At 34.8% G+C, this 17,299-nt stretch overlaps 1 protein-coding gene across 1 annotated transcript in view; it reads right to left on the reverse strand.

Moving 5' to 3' along the window:
- Window positions 1-17,299, reverse strand: part of FKBP15 (FKBP prolyl isomerase family member 15) — a 92,009-nt gene that overhangs the window by 39,263 nt on the left and 35,447 nt on the right. The window contains exons 8-12 of the mRNA XM_074211133.1: window positions 11,572-11,640; window positions 8,798-8,941; window positions 6,691-6,833; window positions 3,623-3,671; window positions 1,958-2,065 (exon numbers count right to left, since the gene is read on the reverse strand). Of these exons, the coding sequence (XP_074067234.1) occupies window positions 1,958-2,065; window positions 3,623-3,671; window positions 6,691-6,833; window positions 8,798-8,941; window positions 11,572-11,640 (513 nt within the window). The remainder of the gene's footprint in view (window positions 1-1,957; window positions 2,066-3,622; window positions 3,672-6,690; window positions 6,834-8,797; window positions 8,942-11,571; window positions 11,641-17,299) is intronic.

Here is a 17,299-nt window from a genome sequence, read left to right on the forward strand (position 1 = left end):
TTCCTGAAGCCTTCACCAAAGGCAAGACCTTGAATCAGGTATTAGAATTGAAGAGGGTGGTACAGTGGAACTCCATTTGAGGACCATGGTTCAAATTTCACCTTTGATGCTTACATACAAATCACTTCATCTACCCGGGGCTTGGTTTTCTCATGTCTGGCCCCATTAAGAAGCTTATGCTTTCCTGTAACCAGGTAAGAGACATAAAATGTAGAGTAAGATGAAACACAAGGAAAGGGTTACAGAAGAATTCTAGGGAAATCTGAGGCAGATTTTTAAGAGGCATAGGTAGGGTCTGGGAGAACAGAAGTTTCATAGAAAAGGTGGCACTTAAACTTAATCTTAAAGGAGAGATAATCTGGTGGGCAGAAATTAGGAGGATATTCAGTCTATGGATTTATAAGAAAGATTGGTGGTAAAAAAAAGACTGGGGGAAAAAAGATTGGTGGGCAGAGAAGAGAAATTGAGGTCAATAGGAGTCCAGTCTGAATGGAATATGGAGTCTAACATTAAATCAGGATAGAAAAGTTGGTGGAAGTCAGGATTATAGAGATTTCCACTCTCAGCATTTGAGAACATTGGAAGTTTTGAATAAGGAAGAGAAATGGTAAAAATCTTTGCATTAAGGAAGATTATTTGACTGCTCTATGAATGATAAGGTGAAGAAAGAAAAACCAGAGGCAGGAAAAACACTTGAAAAGTCTGGGAGCTTTAACCCCATATGCAGAATAATGGGGAAGAAATCAACTAGAGTCTTGAAATGAAGCCCCTCAAAAACAAATGAAACAAAACAAAATCCCAATTCTTATTGCCCAATGAGTAATATTTATTTCTTTTAAAGCAGTTGCTCTACAAAAATGTGCATATCCTTTGATCCAACAATACACTACTGGGTCTATATACTGAAGAGATTATGAAAAAGGATAAAAACATCACTTGTACAAAAATATTCATAGTGGCCCTGTTTGTGGTGGCAAAGAATTGCAAATTACATGAATGTCCGTCAACTGGGGAATGGCTTAACAAACTGTGGTATATGTATGCCATGGAACACTATTTTTCTATTAGAAACCAGGAGGGATGGGAATTCAGGGAAGCCTGGAAGGATTTGCATGAACTGAGGTTGAGCAAGATGAGCAAAACCAGAAAGACATTGTACACCCTAACAGCAACATGGAGGTGATGATCAACCTTGATGGACTTGCTCATTGTATCCATGCAGCAACCAGTATCCAGAGAAAGAATTGTGGACTTTGAACAAAGACCAAAGACTATTACCTTCAATTTAGGGGGAAAAAAACCCCATTATCTTACGTAATTTTTGCTATCTCATAATTTATTTGCTATCTCAAACTTCCTTAATAAAGATATGATTTCTTTCTCATCACATTCAAATGAGATCAATGTATACCACGGAAACAATGTAAAGACCAACAGAATGCCTTCTGTGGGGAGTGGGGGGAGGGAAGCAAAATGGGGGAAAAATTGTACAACTCAAAATAAATAAAAATCTTTCTAAAAAAGAAAAGAAAGAAAAGCAGTTGCTCTGATACCCTTTTCCTCAGCACTATATTTCCTCCATAACTTACTAAACTAGTTTCAGTTTGATCTTTAGAAATGCAAGGACTTGTTAAGAGATGAGTGGAAGGAACTGCATTTCCCAAAGTGGAGTATCAATCATCTTCAAAGACACTGTCAAAAGTTAATTTGATAAGTTAACTCTTTAAACTGCTTGGCTAATTAAACAGTTGAATTTGAACATATTCTTCAACAAAAATGTTGATCACATCTGAAAGAGACAATTATACTCTTCAAGACTATACCAATAAGGTCACCTAAGAAAAAAAGCCTGCATTGGAGTCAAAGACAAATATAGCTCATTCTCTACTGAGCTTTAAGCCTCTAGATTTGTACTACCATACTATGGTATATGTACAGAAGATCTAAATGGACATACCTCAACCTCAGAATCATTGGAGTCTAAGTGGGGAGGTACAATGGGTAGCATGGGCTGTCCCATTTTAGCCATCCTAGAGATCAGCTTAGCTTTGGTCACATCAGGATTCTATAGAGAAATAAGAAAAGGGAAAAAATTCAGTGTTTTCATATGATTTGTTGCCACTATCTTGCACAATTTCTCTACCACCTTTTTCAAAGTATATAACAAATGAGATCATTGGTTTCCAGACCATCAAGATACCTGGGTCTTAATTTCTCATTTAGAAGTTATCAAAAGTAGGGATGAAAAGATCAGGATGAAACCAAACCCACTGTACATCTAGGAGATTAAGGCATTCAGAAATCATCAGTCTTAGGAAAAGCTACAATGGGAAGATAGTCTGAACTGGAAGTGATTGAGACCTAGGAAGACAGTTGTGATAACAGAAATTAGGGTCCAACAACACTTAATTAGAAATCTAAGTTTATGTTTCATTTCCCTCCTAAATGTCCTGGAAATGATAACATTATTTGATTTATACAATATTTTAAAATCCACATCTGATCCATATCAATTTAGTTCCTGAGCTTAGCTGTTTAAAGAAGGATTAGAGAAGGAATTCACATATCCTTTAATCATATGCTAGGTGATGAAACTGGAAATCTACAAGATTTGAAAATGGGGAAGTGATCTTAGGCACTTTTTAAGTCAACTTAGTCATTTGACAAATTAGGAAATGGAGGCCTGGAGAGGGGAAATGACTTTACTTAAGAGATCTTCAAAGGAAAGTAAATCAAATGCAAGGATGTCAGGATGAAGGTTGGTGTGGAACATAAAGCAAGGGGACAGGGTTGGCTATAGAATTGTTATATTCAGCTTCCATCATACACAACTTATCTTACCATTTCCCCTTTAAACTATTCCTCTTTAAAAATTGCATAAAATTTAAATAAAAATTTAAACTATTTAGAGTACTTTTGAAAAGCTTAGAGGGCTTATAAATATTGACTATTATTATTGGCAGCTTCCCAGCAGCTTCTAAATGAAATGGGAAAATCTATACTCAAGAGAAAAGAAACAATGAAAATACTTGTAAGAATAACAAAAAGGGTCACATTTATAGTCATCATAATTGAAGCATAAAACAATTATATTCAACAATATAAAAATGTAACCAAAAGGCTTTCATTATAAAAACATATATTTTATTTAACTTACCCCAAACAATCCTTCCTTAATGACTCATATTTTGCTTACCTTAAATTAAGATTTACCTTTTACATTATGCAGAAAATAATTTGATGTTCAAAACTGTCTTTCTTAATCTTAGGTATTTTCACCTCTCCAAAAATTTCTCCTAATGGTTTTTTAAGAAAATCACATTAACATGTTCATCCTCATTTTTATAAACATTGCTAACATTCTCCAAAGATCTACAATCTTTCATTCTTCCATACAATGCTTGGTTAAACGTAACAAACCAACAGTTGGGCACCACAATTTCAACATATATATATGTGTGTGTGTGTGTGTGTGTGTGTTTATATATATATATATATATATATATATATATATATATATATATATATATATAGTTATATAGTATAGTTATATTATAGGCAATATATAAAAATAATATTGATAGATTTTATTGGGACTAGCTCAGAGCAGCTAACAACTTACTGCAAGTTGCTCACTGATGGAGTTTGACTTGGTTCGAACAGCTGGCTCTCTGAAGGGAAATAACACATAAGAAAACACAATTTCAAATTACATTTGGCTTTTAAAACATTTAATAGATAATTCCTTATAATTTTTTTTTTTTTAGGTTTTTCCAAGGCAAATGGGGTTAAGTGGCTTGCTCAAGGCCACACAGCTAGGTAATTATTAAGTGTCTGAGGCCAGATTTGAACTCAGGTACACCTGACTCCAAGCACCGAACCACCCAGCTGCCCCAATTCCTTATAATTTCTAATAATAATTCCTTAAAGTCTCTGAAGAAGACAGGTCAAGAAGATGAAATATTCTGCTACCAGAGCTACAAAGCCTATTTTTAAAAAATGTTTGTACTGATGTCTTTTATTTTTTAACATCACCTTCACTTTTCTTTCTCCCTTTCCCCACTCAAACAATGATTCATTATAACAAAGAATAAAAAAGAAAAAAAGAAAGCAGTTAAGCAAAAATATCAAACAAGAACAGAGCTTGATAGCATACAGAGGGTTCCACACTCCTACTCCCCCCCCACACACACAGCAAAGAGGGAAAGGAGGTGAATTTTTATGCCTCATTTTCAGGGCCAATAAAAGTAGACATTACCCAGTTTTGATTTTCCTTTGTTATCTCCATTTACTTTATTGAAGTCATTGCACATAATATTTTCTTGGTTACTTAACTTTTCTTAAATACAAAGAAGAAATTAAGGGGAACTATTTCAGACCTCAAGTTATGCTATAAAATATGAATCACTAAAACTATTTGGTACTGGTTAAAAAACAGAAAATCTAATAAATGGAGCAGACTAGTTAAGGAAGAATGAGCAACAATTGAATTCAACAACCCAGGGTTTGCTAATATTTTCCCGTGAATTTCTGAATTTTCCACGTTCATTATACCACAATTTGTTTAGTTATTCTTCATGGGTATCTACTTTGTTGTAGTTCTTTGCTACTTCAGAAAGTTCTGCTATAAATATTTTGATAAATGGGATCTTTCTATCTTTGACCTTTATCTCTAAGTCAAAGAGTATAGCCATTTTATTCATCAGTGTATTATTGTGCTTATCATTCCATGATCTCTCAAGACTCCCTATTCCTAATTTTTGAAATCCCTGCAAATGTATTGGATGTAAGATAAAACCTCAAATTATTCTGATTTGTATTCATCCTATTATCAATGATTGGAAGCAATTTTTCATTTGGTTCTTTATAGTTATCAATTCTTTACCAAAACACCGAAGGAATACTAGATAAAATAAAAACAAAATTAATTTAGTAGAGCCAAAGTTTATAATATCAAGGAAAATAATTTTTAGAAGTAAAATTAAGGGGAACTATTTCAGACCTCAAGTTACGTTATAAAAATCACTAAAATTATTTGGTACTTGTTAAAAAACAGAAAAGTTAGTAAGTGGAGCAGACTAGTTAGGGAAGAATCAGCAGCAACTGAACTCAATAACCCAGGATTTGCTAAACATGAAAATAGTCTGGGAAACAACTCCCTAGTTAATGTTACTTAGTCATTTCAGTCATATCTAACTCTTAGAAACGCCCTTTTTGAAGGTTTTCTTGGTAAAGATCCTGGAGTGGTTTTTCATCTCGTTCTCCAGGTCAATTTTTAGATGAGGAAACTGAGGCAAACAGGGTTAAGAGGCTTGTCCAGAATCACACAGATACTGAATCTGGACTTGAACTCAGGTCTTTTTGACTCCATGCTCTATTCACCATTCCATCTACCTGCCCTCTTCATTTAATAGGATAGATAAAAACTTATAGTAAAACTATAAAGCAGTCTGGAAGGAATTATGCTCAGACCAACACCTCACACCACATTCCACAATACATTTCAAAAGATAAGTGACTTCAATATTATTGATAATACAAACAAAATATTAAAAAAAGAATTAGACATACAATTCTCTCAGTCATAGATAGATGTAGATGTATTTTTTGTTTTGTTTTGACAAGAGTTCTCAGTATACTTAATTCTCCTGCTGTCTACAGATGAGCAGTTCACAGGGGACAGAAATGGGTAGTACGGGGGAATGATCAGATTTCTCTCCCCATTTCCCCTATCTCATCTGCCCCTAATTTTCAGGAATGAATTGCAAGTATCACTCCATGTAAATTTTTTTAAAAAAAGAAAGGTATTAAGAGCCAGATTTTTCTAATCTAGGTTCATGTGAATGTAAGTTCTTTTCCTGTATAGAGCTTCTCTAGGAGACGTATTCTTTTTTTTTTTTTTGCAAGGCAATGGGGTTAAGTGGCTTGCCCAAGGCCACACAGCTAGGTAATTATTAAGTGTCTTCTGAGGTCTAATTTGAACCCAGGTACTCCTGACCCCAAGGCTGGTGCTCTATCCACTGCACCACCTAGCCACCCCTGTATTCTTAACCAATCAAGGAATAGAGGCAATTATAAAAGACAAATTTGATTACATGAAACTGAAAAACTTCTTCATGGGCAAAATCAATGCATCTACATATAATTGAAAAATTAAATTGAAAAAAATTGTGTGATTATCTATTGTAGACTTAGTTCTTCTCAGCAACACAGTGATCAAAGACAATTCTAAAAGATTTGTGATCAAAAATGTCATCCATCCCCAGAGAAAGAACTTTGGAGTCTGAAAACAGATCAAAGCATAGTATTTTCTTTCTTTTAAAAAAATTATTAGTTTTTACAATTACATGCCAAGATAAGTCTTCCCTCCCCATTGCAGCAAGCAATCTGATATAAGCTGTACATGTATAATCATGTTTAACTAAAAACTAAGGAGAAAAAAACTTGAGAAAGAAAGAAAAAAGGCATAATAGAAGTTTTAAAGAGATATACCTTTTTTAATTTAGTTTTTGTTTTTCTCTCATAGTTTTCCCCTTATGTTTTGAGTCTTCCTTCACAGCATGACTAAGGTTGGGAAAATGAGTTAACATGATTGTATATGAATGTTGAAAACATATCTTTACATATTAATTAGAAAAATAAATAAAAATAAGTAATTTAAAAAAATTAGTTGAAACTCCAGTTTCTTACCCAGGTTTAAAAGGCACTGCAGTGGGTGGCAGTAATACTGGTTCAGCACTAAAGTTATCAGCACCAGGTACTGGAGAAGGAGCTGCAGAACCATGGGAATTAATGCTATGCCCATCAGAGCCAGAATCTTTGGCAAGTTTCACCTAAGGAAAGAATAATCAGTACAGAATAGAACAATTGTCTAGATTGAACAGTCTACTTGTTTAAATTTAATAAAAGAGGAGATGAAAAGAAGTCAGAGTAGTTAATTTCAAGTACAAAGAGCAGCTGTCCAGACAAGTAGGGTGAGAGCAGAAGACAAGTGTTTTCTGGGGGTCTGATTGTCCCAGGAGAAAGGAAAAAAAAAATCAATGTTTTAGAGTTGGGGGAAGGGGAAGGAGGGAAGAAAACAATATTCCCTACTTTGGTAGGTAGGAGAAGATGCTTCTGAAGAAACAAATAAAATCTGTTTCCTAGAAGAATGAAAATTTTGGAGATCATTTTTTAAATTCAGCATTTTCGTATATCTTGGGAGGGTGGTAATAGGGAGTCAGCTGTTTCCTATTCACAACAATTTGTGATTTATCATGCTTAATGTGAATTTGTTAACCAAGCTTAACTAGGTCTCAATTAATCCTGTAAGTCTTCCTACTTGACTCCCATACTTTGTCCAGAAGAAATTCTCCATTCTCCTCTCTTGAGTTCCCCATCCTTTCCTCTTTTCCTTATCTCAGTTAAGGACTTAAATCACCTCTACACTTCTTGCCAAGGCCTGGCCTTCTATATGGGCACTTGATCCTCCTGTCTTCTTCAGAAACCTTATACTCTTATTCATTCCCTTTTTGTTCTAATATTCAACTTCTACCTATTGAAATCTCCCTTTCCTCCAGCCTTCAAAACAAAATCTGCATTAAATAATATCTTCCTCTCAAGCCATCACTCTTTATTTCTCCTCCCTTTTCAGGCATTGTCCTATTTTTTGGTCCTCACTAGGATCTTCTGGCTCTTTACCCCTTGGTTCCTTCTTGGACTATCACTTCTTCACTAATTGTACTCTTGCCCAATACTATTCCTTCATAACTTTGTCCCTTTCTAGTATTATACTTTATTTCTCAAGTATTTTATAATCTGGAAAAACTTGTCTTTTGCAGCCCTTTCTATCCGATCCTCCATCTCCTACTATCTTTTCTCTGATTGTTCCCCAAGTCTAGAATTCTCTCCTTCCTCATTTCCCTGGCTTTTTTCTACACTACCTCGAGTACTCCATTCTGTAGGAGTCTTTCCTCACTCTCCCATCAGTACTTCCATTCTGAGATTAACTTTCAGCTATGCTGAATATAGAGTTGTTTACATCTTTTTTCCTCTATTTGAATTTGAGCTCCTTGAAGGTGTGGACATATTTCTGGCTTTGTCATCTCAATAGTCAGTATAATTACTGGAAAATAATGAGTGCTAAAATACTTGTAGAACAATAGTTGCTATGTCTTCTAATCTCAGCACTTCTCTGTCCTTTGCAGTCTACCTTCCTACTGGATCAATGAACTCAAATTGCTCTCTCCAAAATTAGCAATAATGCGATAATAATAAATAATAAATGTGATGATCTTTTCTTAATTCTCATTCTTTTCAACCTGCTTGCTACATTTAACACTGCTGACAACCGTCTCCTGTTCAGGTTATCCTTCTGTCCATGCCTAAGGATGTATCTTGGCATTAGAGTTCCTCTTTTCCTTTAAGATGGATCTCAAGCACCATCACCCACAAGAAACTTTTCCAGTCATCCATCAACTGCTAGGGCTCTCCCTCTCAAACTACTTTGTATATATATTTGTATCTACTCACTGTGTATTTACACTATATATGTTTTTATATATCTTTGTTGCTTTCCCAATTAGAATTTAAGCTCTTTGGAGCAACTACACTTATAAGTTGTGTGATCCCAGGAAAGTCATATAACCCTATGTATGCCCCACCATGGGAAAAAAAAAAACAATCCAAGTTCCTTGAAAATAGGGATTGTTTCATTCTGTGTATTTGTATCTCCATCACCTAACATGCATGTTGAAGGATCTCTATAGCAGAGGAAAGCCAAATATATGCAGGCCATATCAATTAGTACTTCACTTACCCTTCTGACTTCCACCTCAAATACTAGGGTTGAATCTGATGGAATATGTCCACTTATACCTTCAGAGCCATAAGCATGCGCTGGAGGAATAATGAGAAGTCTTTTCCCTCCTTTCCTCATGCCAAGCATTCCATTCTCCCAACCCTTTAGATAGTAAAACACAAGATTAGTGTGTTGGCATGACTTGTCTTAACAATAATCAATGAGTCAATAAATACTTATTCTGTGCTAATCTTTGGGGACAAAAGAAGACAAAAGACAATTCATGCCCCCAAAGAGCTTACAATCTAACAAGGAGACAACACACAAACAACTATGTACAAAATAAATTGGAAATTAGAAATGATCCACAGTAGAAAGACACCAGAATTAAGAAATATTGGTAAAGATTTCCTATAGAAGGTAGGAATTAAGCTGAGTTGTTAAGAAAGTTAGGGAACCCGAGAGGCAGAGATGAGGAAAGAAGATGGATAGATAGTTAGATAGAGAAAATGAGTGTGTGTGCATGCATACTAGCTATTTGAACACAAAAAAAGACAATTTTGATATTTGACTCTAGAGGTCAGAGAGCCATTCGAGTTTACTGACATGGTTGGATCTGCACTTTAGAAAAATCACATTGGTTTCCAAGTAGGGAACAGACTACAGTGGAGAAAAGATTTGTGGCAGTCAGACCCAGGAGCAAGCTGATGGAATAATCCAGACAAAGGGAAATGAGAGCCTGTTATGCACCAAGGCAATGGCATTGTCAGAGGAAAGAAGGGGGCTTATTTAAATGATGCTATAAAGGTGAATTGATTGACCTTGGCAACAGACTGGATATGTGGGGTGACAGATAGTCAGGAGTTGAGGACAACACCTAGTAGAAAGTACCAGAGCCAAAAAGATCAAGATTCACAGGACCAAAAGGACATAAATACAAAGTTTTCTAAAGAAGAAATTAAAACTATATATAATCATATAAAAAAAATGTTCCAAATCATTACTGATTAGAGAAATACAAATTAAAACAACTCTGAGGTGTCAGATTGGCTAAGATGACAAAAAGGGAAAATGATCAGCATTGGAGAGGTTGTGGAAGGATTGGGATATTAATGTTAACATATTCCTGGTGGAGTTGTGAACTGATCCAACTATTCTGGAAAGCAATCTGGAACTATGCCCAAAGAGCAATAAAACTGTTCATACCCTTTGACCCAGAAATTCCAATTTTAGGTCTATATCCAGAAGAAATTATTAAAAAATGGGGAAAGTCCCACATGTTCCAAAATATTCAAAGCAGGAAATTGTGGGGATGCCAACAATTGGGGAATGGTTAAACAAATAAATTACAGTACTTGAATATTATGGAATACTACTGTTCTATAAGAAACCATAAATTGTCAAACTCTAGATAAGCATGGAACGAATTACAGGATCTGATGTTGAGCAAAGGGAGCAGAACCAAGAGAACAATGTAAACATTGATAACTACACTGTGAGATGATCAATTCTGATAGATGCACCTGCTCTCAGCAGTTCAGAGCTAGGACATCCCTATCAGACAGGCTATGGACAATGTTATCCCTTCAGAGGAAGAAAAACTAAACAAAAAAAATCCTTCATAATCTGATGAATAACACATTCACTTTTTAAAAAATTATCTCTTATGTATTTCTTTCCCTTAATCCTAATTCATACTGAAAATGACTAATCTGTAAACATGTTTAACACAAATATGTATGTACAATATTATCCTGTTTGCCACTGAAAGAAAGGGGGTGGGAAAGGATGGTGGAAGGAAATTTTATGTGTATGTATATATATATATACATATACATATGTGTATATATATATATATATGTGTATACACACACACACATATGCATATGACTGAATGTTGAAAAAATCGTAACATGAATTTGGAAAAATAAAGTATCAATAAAAAAAAAGATTCATAGGACCAAAAGTGACCTCCAAAAAGCATCTAGGTAGGTCACTGCTGGACTTCAGAAAGCAGTTATCTAAAGTTGACTTTCCAGATTTTTTAAAATTACAGAATACTCACATTTTTTAACAAAAGATCTGATAAACCTGATGTCCCCTGTAAAAATCAGACCTTCCTTTATTAGAAAAACTGCCTATGATGATAAGGAAGAGAAACACAGAACAATAAGGGATAAGAATTCAGCAGTGATCTGTGCAGATCATGAACCAAAGTTAGATTATGAATACAGACCAAGAAAAAAAGCCCAAAAAGGACCTTACAATCAACTGACACATCTTCAAGTACATTGAATCAATGTTAAGAAATGTGAGACATCTACCTTGCTTTGAAATACTTCTCTAGAGAGAAAAGTTCTTCCATTCTCTCTCAGTAGTTTCTTGGTGAAGATTTGATTAGAAGAGTTTCCTCCATGGAAAAAGGAAAAAGGTAGGAGAGGTGAAGACTGTAATGAGTTTTCTTTTTTGTGTTTACCTTTGAGGTAACATTTAAGGAAAAGTATTTTAAAGATGTTTTTTTCTTTCCAAGTTTCCAAACAAACATTTTAGCATTTCTGACTTTGGCATTCAGAAATAGGCCAAAGATTGGAAATTAGAAGAAAGTATCTTAAATTAGCCCCACAGTTGTTTATAGATTCAAAGAGGGAAATAATCACTGAAGCAAAGAAGAATCACTGGACTGAGAGTCCAGAAGATCTGGGTTCTTAGCTCTGTTTTGACATTAATTACTATGACTTTGGAGAAGTAAACGTCAAGCTTTATAGTTGTTTTAGTCTGATTCAATGCTTTACCTTAATGACTTTTCCTGATCCCAGCTTTAATCGAAGCAATTTATCCTTGTTAACAGAAGAATCAAATACCTAAATGTGAGATAACAGATGAATTAAAATAAGAATAAGAATACAAACTAAAAACTAATAATGAATATTAGCAAACAATTACAGAAAAACATAGTTTGGGGATATGGAGTAGCAGTGGTATAGTTTGATTGAGGGGATATTAAGCTAAAACACCTGTGCCAATATTGGTACCAACATTTTAGAAAAACCAAAAAAGCAAAATTTAATTTTAAAAACACACGTCTAGGGCGGCTAGGTGGCACAGTGGATAAAGCACCAGCCCTGGAGTCAGGAGTACCTGGGTTCAAATCTGGTCTCAGACACTTAATAATAATTACCTAGCTGTGTGGCCTTGGGCAAGCCACTTAACCCCATCTGCCCTGCAAGAAACAAAACAAAACAACAACAACAACAACAAAACTACATGTCTACATCAATCAATAAACATTTCCTTAACCAACAAAGTGCAAGGCACTATCTTTAAAAGTTGCATGTGTGGGAAGGGAGTATACATAAAGACATAAAAAGAAAATATTCAAGGAACATCCAATCACAATAAGGCATTAAATGAAACTAAAACAATACAAGGCAGTAAATTAGTTAGGATCTGATATAAATTTAAATCAGGACACTAGTGGATATAAAGTCAAGTCGTTGTACATCTGTGAACAAAATCATTTGAATGAAGTCACTTTTTTTCTTCATTATCTCTCTTCTTCTCTCATACTAATAACTTCCTGACTCTGATTTTGTAATTTTCAGTTGATAAGTCATAAACCTCTAATTCATGATATTCCTAGAAGATACTACTATAGAAAAGCTTTGGACTACTGCACAGAATTAGCACCCATAAAATGGAGATGGGGAGCCAGGAAAAAGTATTTTTCCTAGTGGTGCTTACAGTAGAAACAGGGGAAGGAGACTGAGTGGGGGAGTCAATGGCTTATTAAATAAATATTCACACTATGGTTTAACACAGTAATTAAATCCAGGGGCTCTACCTTTGGAATGGAAGCTAGACATTTTGTTCCTCTAGTTTGCCAACTCTTACCCACATATTGTGAGAAGTGCTTTGTAACATTTTTTAAAAATGAGAATATATGAATTTCGTTCAAAAGCTGTAAAAGGTAAACTGAATAGTAAACTGGATTGGTGGTACATATCAGGTGTAATTCAGGGCAGTTTTTGAAATAGCATATGATACAATCAGACCCTAGTAAATGTTGATGCTCCAGATGCTGTGCCACACACACCCTGTTCTAGAAGAATTTATCTTATGTCAGGTGAGACACATAAATAAATACCTGAATAGGACTGGATCTGTGATTTCACTGGTACAGGGGGGCTCTCAGGTGAGAAAACTTCTACCTGCCAATGCAAACGGGCAAGTTCTCTGAAAGTTGAACTCTAGGAACACTAGAGAACTGCCTAGAGGACTAAGAATTTAAATGACTTGTCCAAGGACATAAAGCAAGTAAGTGTCAGAGGCAGGACTTATATCTACCAAGGTCTTTCTGACTTCAAGCTCAGCTCTCTACTTCCTATACCACTCTTCCTTTATCAAATTCTATACAAATTAAATATAAGCTAATTTTTTTTTTTATGGGGATGACATTAGCAGTTGAAAATTCAGGGAATGTTTCTGTTAAAGGGGCTTATATACACCTTAAGGACCATAGGGTTCCTAAGAAGAAAAGGCATATAGGGAGGACAACATCAGCATAGGGCACAGGTTGGACACCAGACAGTCATATGCGAAAAGCTATAAGGAAACCATTTTGGCTGGATTGTAGAGGGTATGACAGATAGTGATATAAAAGCTTCCAGTGGCTTCTAAGATCAAATAATAACTCTTGGAACAGATAGGTGGAGCAGAAGATAGAGCAATGTCCCTGAAGTCAAGAGTATCTGAGTTCAGTTTTGATCCAAGATACTTACTATCAATTAGTTTTGTGACCTTGGACAAGTCATTTAACCTCATTGCCTTAAATAATTAAAATTTATTAAAAGAACAAATATAAAGACAAAGATATTGATCATGTTTCTTCTTTTTTTTATTGAAGATATTATTTGAGTTTTACAATTTTCTCCCAATCTTGCTTCCCTCCCCCACCCCCACCCCACAGATAGCAGTCTTTACTTTGTTTCCATGTTCTACCTTGATCCAAATTGGGTGTGATGAGAGAGAAAACATATCCTTAAAGAGAACAGAATTCTCAGAGGTAACCAGATCAGACAAGATATCTGGGTCCCCCCCCCCTCCAAATTAAAGGGAATAGTCCTTGTACTTTGTTCAAACTCCACAGCTCCTTATCTGGATACAGATGGTACTCTCCTTTGCAGACAGCCAAAAATTGTTCCCAATTGTTGCGCTGATGGAATGAGCAAGTCCTTCAAGGTTGAACAACACTCCCATGTTGCTGTTAGGGTGTACAGTGTTTTTCTGGTTCTGCTCATCTCACTCAGCATCAGTTCATGCAAATCCCTCCAGGTTTCCCTGAAATCCTGTCCCTCCTCGTTTCTAATAGAACAATAGTGTTCCATGACATACATATAGCACAGTTTGCTAAGCCATTCCCCAACTGAAGGACATTTACTGGATTTCCAATTCTTTGCCACCACAAACAGGGTTGCTATAAATATTTTTGTACAAGTAATGTTTTTACCCGTTTTCCTCATCTCTTCAGGGTACAGACCCAGTAGTGGTATCGCTGGGTCAAAGGGTATGCACATTTTTGTTGCCCTTTGGGCATAGTTCCAAATAGCTCTCCAGAAGGGTTGGATGAGTTCACAGCTCCACCAACAGTGTAATAGTGTCCTAGATTTCCCACATCCCTTCCAACAATGATCATTATCCTTCCTGGTCATACTGGCCAATCTGAGAGGTGTGAGGTGGTACCTCAACGAAGCTTTAATTTGCATTTCTCTAATAATTAATGATTTAGAGCATTTTTTCATATGGCTATGGATTGCTTTGATCTCCTCATCTGTAAATTGCCTTTGCATATCCTTTGACCATTTATCAATTGGGGAATGGCTTTTTGTTTTAAAAATATGACTCAGTTCTCTGTATATTTTAGAAATGAGTCCTTTGTCAGAATCATTAATTGTAAAGATTGTTTCCCAATTTAATACTTTTCTTTTGATCTTGATTACATCGGTTTTATCTGTGCAAAAGCTTTTTAATTTAATGTAATCGAAATCATCTAATTGGTTTTTAATGATGTTCTCCAACTCTTCCTTAAGTCATAAACTGTTCCCCTTTCCATAGATCTGACAGGTAGACTAGTCCTTGATCTTCTAATTTGCTTATAGTATTGTTTTTTATGTCTATGTCCTGTAACCATTTGGATCTTATCTTGGTAAAGGGTGTGAGGTGTTGGTCTAATCTAAGTTTCTTCCATACTAACTTCCAATTATCCCAGCAATTTTTATCCCAGTGGCCGGACTCTTTGGGTTTATCAAACAGCAGATTACTATAACTCCTCTCCTGCTTTTAAACCTAGTCTATTCCACTGGTCCACCACGCTATTTCTTAGCCAATACCAAACAGTTTTGATGACTGATGCTTTATAATATATAATTTCAGATCGGGTAGTGCTAAGCCACCTTCGTTTGCATTTTTTTTTCATTAAGCTCCTGGAAATTCTTGACTTTTTATTTCTCCATATGAATTTACTAACAATTTTTTCTAACTCATTAAATTAATTTTTTGGAATTTTGATTGGTAGGGCACTAAACAGATAGTTTAGTTTTGGTAGAATTGTCATTTTTATTATATTACCTCTCCCTATCCATGAGCAGTTGATATTTGCCCATTTATTCAAATCTGATTTAATTTGTGTGAGAAGTGTTTTATAAATGTTTTCAAAAAGATCCTGAGTCTGTCTTGGCAAATAGACTCCCAAATATTTTACACTCTCTGAGGTTACTTTGAATGGGATTTCTCTTTCTAGCTCTTCCTGCTGTTTCTTGCTAGACATATATAGAAAAGTTGAGGATTTATCGGGGTTTATTTTATAACCTGCAACTTTGCTAAAATTGCTAATTGTTTCCAGTAGTTTTTTTAGATCTTTTTGGATTCTCTAGGTAGACCATCATGTCATCTGCGAAGAGTCTGAGAGTTTTGTCTCTTCCTTCCCAATTCTAATTCCTTCAATTTCTTTTTCTTCTCTAATTGCTGATGCTAACATTTCTAATACAATATTGAATAGTAGTGGTGATAATGGGCACCCTTGTTTGACCCCTGATCTTATTGGGAATGCCTCTAGCCTCTCCCCGTTGAATATAATGCTTGTTGATGGTTTCAGATAGATACTGCTAATTATTTTAAGGAACAGTCCATTTATTCCTACACTCTCTAGTGTTTTTAATAGGAATGGATGCTGTATTTTGTCAAAAGCTTTTTCAGCATCTACTGATATGATCATATGATTTCTGATAGGTTTGTTATTGATATAATTGAGTATAGTAACAGTTTTCCTAATATTGAACCAACCCTGCATTCCTGGAATAAATCCTACTTGATCATAATGTATTATCGTAGTGATGACTTGTTGTAGTCATTTTGCTAAGATTTTATTTAGGATTTTTGCATCTATATTCATCAGGGAAATAAATCTATAATTTTCTTTCTCTGTTTTAACTTCCTGGTTTAGGTAACAGTACCATATTGGTTTCATAGAAAGAGTTAGGCAGAGTTACATCTTTCCCTATTTTTCCAAAGAGTTTATATGGATTGGAACCAATTGTTCCTTAAATGTTTGGTAGAATTCACTTGTGAATCCATGAGGCCCTGGAGGTTTTTTTTTTAGGGAGTTCAATAATGGCTTGTTGAATTTCTTTTTCTGAGATAGGGTTGCTTAGGTATTTAATCTCTTCTTCATTTAACCTGGGCAACTTATATTTTTGTAAATATTCATCCATTTCACTTAGATTATCAAATTTATTGGCATAGAGTTTGGCAAAATAATTTCAAATTATTACTTTAATTTCCTCCTCATTGGTGGTGAGTTCACCTTTTTCATTTATAATACTAGCAATTTGGTTTTCTTCTTTCTTTTTTTAATCAAATTGACCAGAGGTTTATCAATTTTATTGGTTTTTTCATAATACCAACTTTTGGTTTTATTTATTAATTCAATAGTTTTTTGGCTTTTGCTTTTATTAACTTCTCCTTTAATTTTTAAAATTTCTAATTTGGTATTTGATTGGGGAATTTTGATTTGTTCTTTCTCTAATTTTTTTATTTGCATGTTTAGTTCACTGATTTCCTCTTTCTCCAATTTATTCATATAAGCATTTAGCACTATAATATATCTCCTGAGAGTTGCTTTGAATGAATCCCATAGGTTTTGGTATGTTGTTTCATTATTATCATTATCTAGGATAAAATGGTTAATTCTTTCTATAATTCGTTTTTTGGCCCACTCATTTTTTAAAATGAGATTATTCAGTTTCCAATTTGCTCTGGGTCTATATCTCCTTGGCCCAGTATTGCATATGACTTTTATTGCATTGTGATCTGAGAAAGATGTATTCACTATTTCTGCCTTTCTGCAGTTGATCATTAGGTTTTTATGTCCTAGCACATGGTCAATTTTTGTATAATTTACATGTACTGCAGAGAAAAAGGTATATCCCTTTCTATCCCCATTCAGTTTCCTCCATAATTCTACCA

Source organism: Macrotis lagotis, chromosome 1, assembly GCF_037893015.1.
Source record: "Macrotis lagotis isolate mMagLag1 chromosome 1, bilby.v1.9.chrom.fasta, whole genome shotgun sequence".
NCBI classification, from domain to species: domain Eukaryota; kingdom Metazoa; phylum Chordata; class Mammalia; order Peramelemorphia; family Peramelidae; genus Macrotis; species Macrotis lagotis.